This window comes from Protobothrops mucrosquamatus, unplaced genomic scaffold, assembly GCF_001527695.2.
Source record: "Protobothrops mucrosquamatus isolate PMUCROS unplaced genomic scaffold, P.Mucros_1.0 scaffold957, whole genome shotgun sequence".
Classification (NCBI taxonomy): domain Eukaryota; kingdom Metazoa; phylum Chordata; class Lepidosauria; order Squamata; family Viperidae; genus Protobothrops; species Protobothrops mucrosquamatus.
In genome coordinates, this window is record NW_015387201.1 from 146,606 (window position 1) to 159,105 (window position 12,500).

Here is a 12,500-nt window from a genome sequence, read left to right on the forward strand (position 1 = left end):
GGATGATTTTAATATAATTTTAATTACGACACAGCTACTAATATTTGGCTTTTAATTTGGTTTTAGAGGGGTTTTTATTTTGGTATTTATTTATTTTATTTTGGTATTTTATTGTTACTTGTTTTTAATATGCTGTGCACCGCCCTGAGTCCTTCGGGAGAAGGGCGGTATATAAATCAAATTAATAAATAAATAATAATAAATAAATTAATTAATAATAAGCTGGAAAATGCATCGGTAGGAACGCAACCCAGCGTGCCTGCACACAAACACACCTACACCCCACACAGATGCTGGGCGGGCTCTAGCTTAGAGGAGCCCCGTTCCTTTTTCTTCTTTTTATTCAATTTGTTATTTTATTTTATTCAGAGGATGAAAAAAAAGACAAAATCCAAAAGGGAAAAAAAATATATTAAAGGGACAAAACAAAAGCGGACCAGCTCACGACACAAAAACCGGACGAGAACATATTTCAAAATGCCCGTTAAAAAGAGCAACTCCGGGCCTAGCATTTTTAAGCCCTGAGACCTTTTTTCGAGGTTGCCGACTTGAAAGAAACCAAGCCGTTCGCTTTCCAGGTTCCCAGATTCTGGAAGCATCCTTAATTGCTGCGATTGTGTGTGTGTGTGTGTGTGTTTTTTCTTCCCAGGGCTTCCGGCCCCTGGGGTGGGTATTCAAAATACGCTCGCCCCAAAGAGATGTCCTTATTTGGTGCACAACTTCTGGAGTCTGGGGCTCCAGGGAGCTTCTCGCCATTCGGTGTGGGGCGTTGCAGCTCACCCCTGTTTAAAGACAAGAACAGGTGGCCAGCTCTCGGCCACCCCGTCGTTTCAGGGGTTTTTTTTTGCTTCGGCCATTAAAAGAAGCGTCCTTCCCCGGAGATTTTGGCAAATCAGTTTGGGGGTCTCGGTGGCAGGCGTTCAAAACCAAATCAGTGCTCTGCTTCATTTGGCCTCCGGTGGCTACGAGGGTCTCCCCTTTGGCTGGGGGATTCCAGAGAAGGAGGAATGGCTGCCTCTTCACTTTAAAACAGGAGAAGGTAGTTTGTCATCTTCACACTGGGGGGGGGGGGAGAAGGTCCACAAGAAACAAAATGGGTGGAATTGGTGGACATAAATCAAGGACTACCTGTATTCTTTTTCTCTATCCTTGGAGAACCAGGGGTGGTGGCGGTGGTGGTGGTGGGACTACCCACCTCTGGCAGCAGAGGTTCCAACCTTTGGCAACTCCTAGCTCTTCCCACTGTAGCTTTACGTCCTTCAGTACCAGCCAGGATCAAATCTCCCCACCTTTGGAGCAATTCCACCTGGGCAGACAGACCCTAGTTGTGTGATAAATGCCAGGTGGAGACCTCAAGAGAAAAAAAAAAAACCTCTGGTCCAGGCAGAACAGCAGCAATCCCTTCGCTTCACCCCAAAGCAGGGAAGTTAGACAAAGGCCCACCGACTGCTTCTTGCTCCACGTTGCCCAGGACTAATCCAACCTCTGCGACTGACACCCTTGTCAACGTCTCCTTGCTCACGGTTTTGCCTTTTCCTGATTACCTTTGAGCTATTCTTCTTCTGACAGGCAGCATCGTTCTCGGGGGCTCCAGGACAGGCCTATTGGTGGTGGCAAAGTTTGTGGTTTATATTTTGGAGAAGGCAGGGAGGGAAGGAGGAAGGAAATGGAAATGGAAAAGGAAGGAAGGAAGGAAGGAAATGGAAATGAGAAGGTGGGAAGAGAGGGAGGGGAAATGGAAGGAAATGGAAATAGAAATGTAGGAAGGAAGGAAGGAAGGAAGGAAGAAGGGAGGGAGGGAAGGAAGGAAGGAAAGAAATGGAAATGAGAAGGTGGGAAGGAAGGTAGGTAGGTAGGTAGGTAGGTAGGAAGGAAGGAAATGGAAATGAGAAGGTGGGAAGAGGGAGGGGAAAAGGAAGGAAATGGAAATAGAAATGTAGGAAGGAAGGAAGGAAGGAAGGAAGGAAATGGAAATGAGAAGGTGGGAAGAGAGGGAGGGGAAAAGGAAGGAAATGGAAATAGAAATGTAGGAAGGAAGGAAGGAAGAAGGGAGGGAGGGAGGGAAGGAAGGAAGGAAAGAAATGGAAATGAGAAGGTGGGAAGGAAGGTAGGTAGGTAGGTAGGTAGGTAGGAAGGAAGGAAGGAAATGAGAAGGTGGGAAGAGGGAGGGGAAAAGGAAGGAAATGGAAATAGAAATGTAGGAAGGAAGGAAGGAAGGAAGGAAATGGAAATGAGAAGGTGGGAAGGGAGTGAGGGAAGAAGGAAATGGAAATGAGAAGGTGGGAAGGAAAGAAGGGAGGGAAGAGGGCATTTTGACAGCTGCCCAGAGAGCTCCAGTTCTCTCCCCAAGCAAAGCAGATGCACCATTTCCTTGCAAGACCCTCCACCTTCTTCCAGGCTCAACAGAAGCATCAAGACAAATTCTTCTCCCCCCAGAAATAGGATCCTCCACCTTCCATTCCCATAAAAGGCCACCCATGTCCTTCCTCCCCTGGGCTTAGAGGCTCCTGCACTCTCTCCTGAGCTGTACAAAGGAGTAGCTTCCCCGCCAGTCCTGCCCCCATCACCAGTTAGCTGAAGGGTGCCATCCCAGGCTGAAAATACCAAGGAAATGGTGAGTTTTGAACCAAGAATAAATTTTTAAAAATACTTATTTCTGGAGAGGAATCTCAGGGGACTCAGCTTAGTGGGAGATTGGTGGGTCTTTAGTTTCCTGTTTGTGCTCTTATTTCCAATCAGTTGGCAGGTGGTTTTTTTTTAATGAGATTTGGCCCCTAACTGAAACATTCTGAAACAGCTGGAAGAGAAACCTCTGTAAAAAATATTTCCCTTCATCCTTGCCTGGAGGGCTGAGTGGAGTTCTCTTGCCCTACCATCCTCTTTCACCGCTATCTCTGTAAGAGAATCCCAGATAAGTTTTGTTTATCCTCTGCAGAAAAAAATCCTGGTTTCTAAGCGCTGTTTCTCCTGACCGATTGGGCTGTATGTACCATTCTGTGCCTCTCTGTATGGAAGTTCCTCCAGGCCAGGGGTCTGAAAACTTGTTTGAGTTTGCTTAACTTGATAGGTTTCTCCGATGACTCCATGACCACAGTAAACGTTTGATTCAATTCGACACTGCAAAAAGGGGGCTAGAAAGGGAAACGGCCCAGGAAAAAAAGGGGGGGGGGGGTAAAAGGAAAAAGCGGGTAAAAAAACAACTGCAATCGTTTGGAAAATTTGTGAACGTCAGCACGCACAAAAACGTGTGCGTTCGAATTCTAAAGGAGAAGACCCACAATCATTTAGTAAAAGGGGATAAAGGGATCGTTTTGCTGATTCCAAATTTCAAAATATATTTCCCCTGCATTTTGGTAAAGCGCATTTTGGTGTGGGCTATATGAAGCACACATTTTTCATTTTGTGTTGAGAGCTGAATGCAACGAAATTTCATTTTAATGTATGCTGATTAGCGTACAATTAAAGTGGTAATATTCTATTCTATTCTTATCATTATTCTATTCTATTCTATTCTATTCTATTCTATTATCATTATCATTATTCTATTCTGTTCTGTTCTATTCTGCATTCTATTCTATTCTATTTTATCCTGCATTCTATTCTATTCTATTCTATTCTATTCTATTCTATTCTATTCTATTCTAATCATTATTCTATTCTATTCTAATTCTAATTCTATCCTGCATTCTATTCTATTCTATTCTATTCTATTCTATTCTATTCTATTCTATTCTATTCTATTCTATTCTATTCTATTCTATTCTATTCTATTCTGTTCTATTCTATTTTCTGTTCTATTCTATTCTATTCTATTCTATTCTATTCTATTCTATTCTATTCTATTCTGTTCCCCACCGCAGGCAGGAACGCTAACACCGGAGCAGATCACCGAATACAAAGGCATCTTTGAGATGTTTGATGAAGAAGGGAACGGCTTGGTGAAGACAGATGAATTAGAAAGCCTCATGAGTTTGGTCGGGATCAACCCCACCAAGCGAGACCTGGTCAACATGGCCAAGGATGTTGACAAAGACAGTAAGATGGCTGCCTTCCCAAGGGGGGTTGCCTTGGGTTCCTAAAAACGTCTGGCCCGGCACTCTTTGGTGTCCTCCAGAATTTCATGTCCTTCACAGTTTTCCTGATCCATGTCTAATAATCTGGCTGTTACAGCTTTTTTGCAAGTCTAGGCAGATTTGACTCAGTAATCTCTTTTTCCTCCAGAAAAAGGCACCTTCAACTGCGATGGGTTTCTGCTGTTGATGGGCATTTACCACGAGAAATCCAAAAATCAGGATGAGGAACTCAGAGCCGCCTTTAAAGTCTTCGACAAAGAACATAAGGGCTACATTGAGTGGGACACGCTCAAGTAAGCAGCCAAAGGCATGAAGTGGAGCCTTCTGGGTTCAGACGCAGAGAGAGGCCCAAGGAGAGAAAGAATGTAAGTGGGTACTTCAAGCTTTCTCATCTCCTCTGCCATTTTAGGTACGTATTGATGAACGCCGGAGAACCCCTGAACGAACAGGAAGCTGAACTCATGATGAAGGAAGCAGACAAGGACGGGGATGGGACCATTGACTACGAAGGTACTGGAAGCATAATCCTGCACATCATCCAGTGATGTCAGCCAAAAGGTCGCATTGAAAAACATACAGTTTAGAGTCGCCTCTACATAAATCAAGACCGTGTGGATATTTTAATTTATTGAAAGGACCTGGAATGGATTAGGCAATTCCTGGCCTGCAGGTCAACAGTCTAAAATGTCTCGACACTAAAGGAAAGAGGATGGGGAGGGAAGAAGTGCTAATTCTTAACATTGAAAAGGTAACAGTGCTGGTAAATAGCCATGGAGACTATACGGATACAGGTGTGCAGTTTTCATAGCAATCATATGACAATACTGTGAGAAATACTGGCAACCTTTCCAACTCCCCAGTTACAGTTGTTTTTTAAAATTAAAAGCTCTTACTTCTCTCCAAGCTGCCTGTCAGAATATCTTCCTCTGGAAGAATTTAGATGCTGGCTTGTTATACTGCTGAGACACTGTTAATGCTGCACATCTGTTCCTCCATTTTAAACTCAGTGCTGTCTTCCAGCTCCATCTTTGCAGTTAGCTAGACTGGTAGACGTTACTTTTAAAAATAAAGAGCCAGAAATGAAACCAAGTTACAACATCTGCCTAGGTTTGCTATAAACCAGTTGCTTAACTGCCTGTTTCATCTTATGCAAAGATACAAAGAGTCTCCCCCACGAGACGTCTTGGGAGGTCAAAAGCCAGAATTCTCCCGCAGCCTGGTTTAAAAGCTGAGAAAAAAAGATAAATTGGGAAATTTACAGGGAAAGCAAACAGGCTGGCAATTCCTCCAATTGTCCACTAGACGGCGCCATCTGGATAGAAACTGATTTATACACACATTTTGCAATAAACAAGTTGGCTTGAATTTCCAGGGTTTATTCTTGAGATTTCAAACTGCGGAGGATTTTGACTTCTTCACCCTTTGATTTCGTGCTGCTTTTAACTTTGAGTGGGCTAACGTGGGTGTGGAACAGGGGCTGATTTCGCAGGACAAATGACAATCCACCCACCTTAAGACTGACTGGGAAATACATTTTTCATGGCTGGCTGGGGAATTCTGGGAGTTGAAGTCCACATTATCTTAAAATTACCACGGTTGGGAAACCCCTATTCGGTCTCTGCATGTACAGGCAGTCCTCAACTTATGACCACAATTGAGCCCAACATTTCCGTTGCCCAGCTAGACAGTTGTTAAGTGAGTTTTGCCCCATGTTATGACCTTTCTTGCCGTAGTCATTAAGCGAATCGCTGTCGCTTAGTAACACGGTCGTTAATCGAGGACTATCTGTACAATCCTATCACCACCCCATGGAAACAAAGCGAGGTAAGAGTGGGGATCGGGGTCACCTTCCGTTCAGAACGGTGTCCTCCAAGACCTTATTCGCTGGTCCACCAAACTAGCCACACGTTGTGTCATTTTGCCCAACAAAAGGGCTAGTCCTGGGTGGAAATATTACCCAGTCTGCTGAAGTTCAGCCTTGGTAGCATCCTGTCAACATATTTGGGGGGGAAGGCAAGGAAGGACAGGGGTGAACAAGGGACATTTCTACCTTCTTGCTCTAACATTTGTTTTTCCTTCCTAGAATTTGTGGCCATGATGACGGGCGAGTCCTTCAAACTGACTCAATGAGACACTTTTCGGGTCGTCACTCCTGCCTGCTCCCTCTTCCTTCGACGATGCCAAGGGGGGTTAACCGCGACGGAACCTGGACACCAAACAGCGGCACGCAGTCCCAGCCCTGGTACGCCGCGAGAGTCTTTAAGCTGAGGATGAAACAAAAGCCTTCTTGAGCTGAGACTGCGCGATTTCAACCTTTAGTAGACCCACATTTGGACAGAATTTGTCCTCGCCGAGTTTGGTCAATAAAGCCCGGGTCAAATTTTAACACGCGAGGTTTTGGAAATAAAATGGGTGACCTCGGTACTTTGCATGCGCCCGTGTGTGTTCTTCAAAGCTCCCCAGGAGTTGGGGAGCTAACGGGATCGTCGTGTCTTCCGCTAAGCTGTAACCTGGTTTGTTAAGTCTTAGTCCAATGGATTGGGGGAAGCTGCCATTTTGGTATTAAACCAGAATGATGGTATCCACCCAGCCACTTAAAATCTATACAGGTAGTTCTCAACTTACACAACAGTTCGTTTAGTGACCGCTGAAAGTCATGGTGACGCTGAAAAAAATGACTTGTTTTTCACACTTACGACCATTGCAGCATCACATGATCAAAATTCAGATGCTTGACAACTGACTCACAAACGTATGACAGCTGCAGTGTCCCAGGGTCACATGATTTCCCCCTTTTGCGACCTTCTGACAAGCAAAGGGGGGGAAGGCCAGATTCACTTCACAACCGTGTCACTAACGTAACAACTTCAGTAACAGCTCTGACAAGAAAGGTCATAAAATGGGACAAAATTCACTTTTAACAAATGTCTCAGTTAACAACAGAAATCTTGGGCTCAGCTGTGGTCGTTAAGTTGAGGACTACCTGCACTGTGAAACAGGGGGTTCTCCAGAGGCTTGAACGATTCAAATGGAAAGAAACAACACAAACACACAAGTTCCTCAAAGGTTACGAGTATTAGAAACTACTTCAGATTTGTTCCAAAATTTTCTGCCAGGAATGAGATCAATGGGGAAAAACTGATCAGGGGAGTTTTTATATAAGCCTTCTCCCAATATATTGACCTTCTATATACAACACATATACACCCACAGAGAGAGAGATAAACATAAACATTTTTTAAGACGAATACCTAAAATACAAAAACGCTTCGTGGCCCAGCAGAATCCTGCTAGATGCAAAATAAGGAAATCAAGGGTTTCTTGGCAAAAAGACAGCGTCGTTCTGTAAATCCGCAGCAGGAAGGCAAATATCCCAACGCAGAGTTGACATCCCAACTGGACGCAAAAATATGTCCTCGGAGGAGACGAAGGAATCAGGGGCGCAGGAAGCGAGAAACCATATTCCGGTTTTGATTCCAGAGAAAACAAAAAGGACTTTGGTTTTTCCGAAAGAGTTTCCACCTTGGCACCGTGACAATATTGCCCCAGTCTATCGAAAGTAGTAGTAGGGAAAAAAATTAAAAATAAAATAAATGGGCTCTGGGTCCAAGCTTGGCCGTTACACAGCAACGAATCCCGTATTTCAGCAATTTGCTAGAAAATCCAGTCTTCCCACAAGAAAGAGAGATTAATCTGTATTTGCTCTCGTTTTTTTCTCCCCCCCAACGGCAGGGTGCGGGATGGAGACCCTCCGGCCCCCTTTAAGTCCATCAGCCAGCCATTTTCTGCTAATCCAATGTACTTAAGGTGGCTAGCCTCTAAGGGGGTGGTCTTGTGACCCCAAAAGCTTTTATGTTTCACCTTGGATAATTCAGACACGGACAGCAAGCATCTCGTTTCAGTCCACTCGAAATGTCCAATGGCACCTTCTCAGAAGTGGCAGGAGATACTGATGGTGGTGGAGGTCCCTCGAAGCGAAGGCAGATGATCCAATGTCCCTTGGTCCAATATTCTCCTCTTCCCCTATCTAAGAGACCACTACGATTGCTCGGGGGACGAAGTAGATGCACCCCCTGGGCTCTCCTGCACCTCCATGGGGCTGCCGTCGGATGTTTCGGGCAACGCGGGAGCTTCGTGCTGCTCCCCCGGCGAGGCTGCTGGTTCGCAGGCACCGCTGTCCGGTTTCTGGCCCAGCGAGGGAGTCTCGGCCTGGGACTTGGACATTCGGACGGCCTCGTCGTAGGAGGGGGGCATTTCTATGGCGTAGAGGCTGTAGGCCGGAGGACACGCCATATTCCTGTCCGGGTCTCCGTAAGGCAGTGAGAGCGAGACGTTGGGTGGGTACTGGAGAGAGCTGTAGGCTGTAAAAACAACGAAGCAGAAAGATTTAGGTTGTCCTACCATATTTGTTTGTTTAAGAAAATTTATAGGGCTGCCCAACTCACTCTTAGTGACTCACAAAAAGAATCATTCTGGAGTTTGGTGGCTTTTAAATCTAAATACTAATAATAGTAATAATAATAATTCACTCTCTCCCTGCAAAAGTCGGAAGAACAGGAAACTCCAATGTCAACAAGGACTTAGATAAGACTGCTTAGTTAGCCACAGTAACCTTTCCTGCTGTATAAATACTCTGAAGATTATCAGATGCTTTTTCAAACAGCCGGTAACCAAAGCAACGAAAGGAAGGGAGTATGTGGTCCCCACAAGTCAGGCCCAAAACTCTGGATTTTGAGAGAACGTCAGAAAAAGAGAGGGCCAGTGGGGTTTACTTACAGGTAACGGTGCTGTGGGCGGTGCTGTCATGCTCCATGGGGATGACGGTGAGGTCGTGTGCGTGGGGCGGGAAGGTCTGGCGCAGTGGCTGCTTGGTACGGCAGCAGAATTTGGCACAGCTGGCTCCAATCCCGCACATCAGGAGCACGAACACAGTGAGCAGGATAACCCTGCGGGGGAGAAAATGGGAAGAGATGAATTTCCCATCTGTAAGTGGGGTTGGAAGGAAGGAAGGAAGGAAGGAAGGAAGGAAGGAAGGAAGGAAGGAAGGAAGGAAGGAAGGAAGGAATGGAAAGGAAATAAATTGAAAGATGTAAGAGAGACTAAGAGAGAAAATGAGAAAGGAAGCCACATTGCATTTAAATTCCACTGGCTTCCAGCCTTGAGCCCACAAATGTTAGTGAGATGAGGTGCCAACAGGAGCTGGGATCATGCATGCCACTAAGCCAAAATTGGGTTTAATCTCAGTTTGTTGAGTAAACCATAATTGACTGGGCTCTTCTGAAGGCAAACCACGTGAGGCATTTGTGCAAAGTCTGAACTCGGGCGCATTCCGATATTCCTTTACGACAGGGGTCTTCAAACCTGGCCCTTTTTATGACTGGCTGAGGAATTCTGGGAGTTGAAGTCCACAAGTCATAAAAGGGCCAAGTTGGAAGACCCCTGCTTTATGAAGCCATTGTTTTTCCCTATGCCTGGGAAGGTTTGAAGTCACCCACATATTATTCCTTCTCTTGAATCATCACGGAGACTGGACGTAATTGTGGGTTGCAAGGCCCAGAAATGTGCAAACTTCCATAGGCAAAGAGCTTTTTTAAAAAATGCAAGCGTAATTGTGCATTTATATGTGTGTTTTTCAAAATTTGGATTGCTAACAAAGAATTAAGGGAGTACTGGGATACCAAAAAAGACTTCTCTCTCCCATATTTGGGCCGACAGGGTGCATCAAAGTAAAAAAGCATTCATTTATATGTGTGTATGTGTGTGCGCGCACGCGTTTCTCCTCCCCTTCACCAATTATAGTCCTGCCTGCCTGCTTGGGAAAAAAAAAATCTCATAAAACCTTTGCACTTTGATTAAGCAATCTGTGCACAGGGCAGTAAGGCAGATCGCCAGAAGACGAAAAAAAAGGGAAGCGGGCACCCAGAAAAGTTAGCGATTTAACATTTCCAGGTAAAACATTGCCTAAATCCTTCCTTAATGATTCACAAAAGAACTACCCTTTGTCATTTTTATCATCTGATTTCTCTTCTTAGGTCAAGGAATATATATATATTCTGAGGTTTTCGCGGGTAAAATTTTACGCGGGAGAAAACCCGAATAACCAAAGACCTACATATATTTTAATCCAGCAAGGATGTTTTCTCATAATGAGGGAAAATGGTGATTGTCCAGCAAGGTCTTATCAGTCACAAGCAAGATGGCTTACAAGCAGGAATGAAGGAATGGGATGAACAACTATGGCAACTTTACGACCTGTAGACTTCAACTCCCAGAATTCCTGAGCCAGGATGGGAATCTTTTTTTTTTGGGTCCTAGTTGCAAACTCTTTTAGAAAGCTCCTAAAACAGCATCACCCACCCCAGCAAGGCCAAAATTGTAGAAGTCTTTGACTTCAAGAAGATTTACACAATGCGTTAAACCTGGGTTGGCAAGACACAATTTCCGCCTTCACACCCTCTTGGGCGCTAAAGCACCTCACAGCTTAATGGAATGTCGTGATTTTAACCTTCCTAGGAAGGTTCCCTATGACATTGGGAACCCAGTGGCTGCTTCACTTAGGTGGCTTCTGCAAATGAAGAGGCTGGAGGCAAAAAAAGCAGTCGCACCCCATCGGCTTTTAAACAATGCTTATTTTATTCTCAAAACTTCCCCGGAAGCCGCCCGAGAGAAGTAGGCGGAACCCTGACCTCATCCTCAAATATGCCAAACATCCCCCAAAGCTAAGTCAGAATGAGAGAAGGGCCCGACCTCACACTGCCACCACCCAGCCATCTGAATCACCGCAAGGAGGAGAAACCACCCACTGTTTGTAGGTGAGGCAACTTCTCAAGTTTCTGATACACTCAGCCCAGGATGTTGACCCACTAACGTGGTGTGTTTCTGAGTCACGCCCGCCCACCCGCAGAGGTCAAGAACGTTGGCCAGTTGAGAAGAGAACCGATTAATTTTTCCAAAGAAACGAAGGCCGAGGAGGACGGGCCCTAGAACCCAATCTTGCTTGCCTCTCTGGGGCAGGTGGGATGGGCCAGGATGAACCCTTAATTGTGCACCTCTGGATGTTGCAAACTACCAGAGAGGGTTGGCATAGTAGTCCCTGCTCCTGCCTAGGGTGAGGAATTACAAATCCCAGGGTTCCCAGCCATTACGGTAGGGAACTGTAATTCCACAATAAGTCAGTTGGTAAGCTTTCTCTGAATCTGTGTATGTAGAGATACATCTACACCAGGGGTAGTCAACCTTGGCTCTTTTATGACTCGTGGACTTCAACTCCCAGAATTCCTGAGCCAGCACAGCACAGCTGGCTCAGGAATTCTGGGAGTTGAAGTCCACGAGTCATAAAAGAGCCAAGGTTGACTACCCCTGATCTACACAAACATAAGCACAGAAATATAACTTTTTCTACTCTAGTACAGGTTGTCCTTGACTCACAACCATTTGTTTAGTGTCCGAATTTACACGGGTGCAAGAAGTTAAATACATATATATTTTTTTTTAAAAAGCAGCCTTTTTTCGAAACTGCAAATCGCAGTTTCGTAGCATCCTCTTTCGATCCTTTAAATGCCAGGAGGCACCTTTGAATCCAGCTAATTGAATGTTTTGACACAAGAACCATAGTGGGTAAAATCCCTTTTTTTTTTTGCATTCGTGCTAAAACTTTCCAAAGGCGCAGAAGAGAATATCTGCAGCTGAAGGTTGAATTGTGCGGTCCTGGGTGCTCTCTTGAGTTTGCGGCTTTCTCGCAGACGTTTCACAACCCGGCTAGACAACCTCATCAGTGCTAGAAGGGAGTGGGGCTTGCAGGGTGGAAGAGGAGAAGCACTGCGCGGATCCCTCGCGCTCTCCGAGTTTGCTGTTTTCTTGCAGACGTTTCGTGACCCAACTAAGCCACGTTCACTTAAGAATCGTGTTACTAATTTAACTGCAGCGATTAACATCTGTAGCAAGAAAGGTCATAAAATGGAGCAAAGAAATTTGGGCCTCAATTTGTAGTCATAAGTCAAGGACCACCTGTGTTCCTTTTCAACCACTGTGCAGGTATCCCCTCTCCAAATACAGAGAGGAAAAGAATGTTTTGCTGGCTAAGTCTCCTTCTTGAGACTCTGGGTTCAAACCTTGGTTTAATCCCTAAAGGCGTGGTTGAAACAAACCACATTTTAGCACCCTCCGAGAGACATCGAGGCCTCTTCCGGTCTGGATTTGCATTTGGGCGAGCTGTCGCTAAAAACGAGAGTTTCAGGAAGGACACAACGAAAAACTTACCAAACGTACCACAAGCTCGTCCAGCTGGTCCCTTGTTCGGAACATCTGCAAGAGAAGGAAGCCGCGAGTCACTACTCAATCACTTGATCCAACTCACTCACACAACCAGACAAGAACCCGATCCAGCTCCCCCACAGCTGCTTGCTAATTCCTACAACAAACAGAAAA

General features: G+C 45.2%; 1 protein-coding gene across 1 annotated transcript; it reads left to right on the forward strand.

The window, feature by feature from the left end:
* Window positions 1–2,474: 2,474 nt before the first annotated feature.
* Window positions 2,475–6,497, forward strand: CALML6 (calmodulin like 6). The gene is made up of 5 exons (XM_015819592.1): window positions 2,475–2,614; window positions 3,861–4,035; window positions 4,222–4,366; window positions 4,483–4,583; window positions 6,157–6,497. Exons 1-5 carry the CDS (start codon window positions 2,612–2,614, stop codon window positions 6,201–6,203), a joined length of 471 nt encoding a protein of 156 aa, XP_015675078.1. The 5' UTR covers window positions 2,475–2,611; the 3' UTR covers window positions 6,204–6,497.
* The last annotated feature ends 6,003 nt before the right edge of the window (window positions 6,498–12,500 follow it).

What these genes read in the sequence shown, in the direction of transcription:
- CALML6 (XM_015819592.1), top strand. An exon ending in CAAGGATGTTGACAAAGACA is followed by an intron (nt 4,036 to 4,221) that starts GTAAGATGGCTG and finishes TTTTTCCTCCAG; the next exon opens with AAAAAGGCACCTTCAACTGC. An exon ending in TGGGACCATTGACTACGAAG is followed by an intron (nt 4,584 to 6,156) that starts GTACTGGAAGCA and finishes TTTCCTTCCTAG; the next exon opens with AATTTGTGGCCATGATGACG.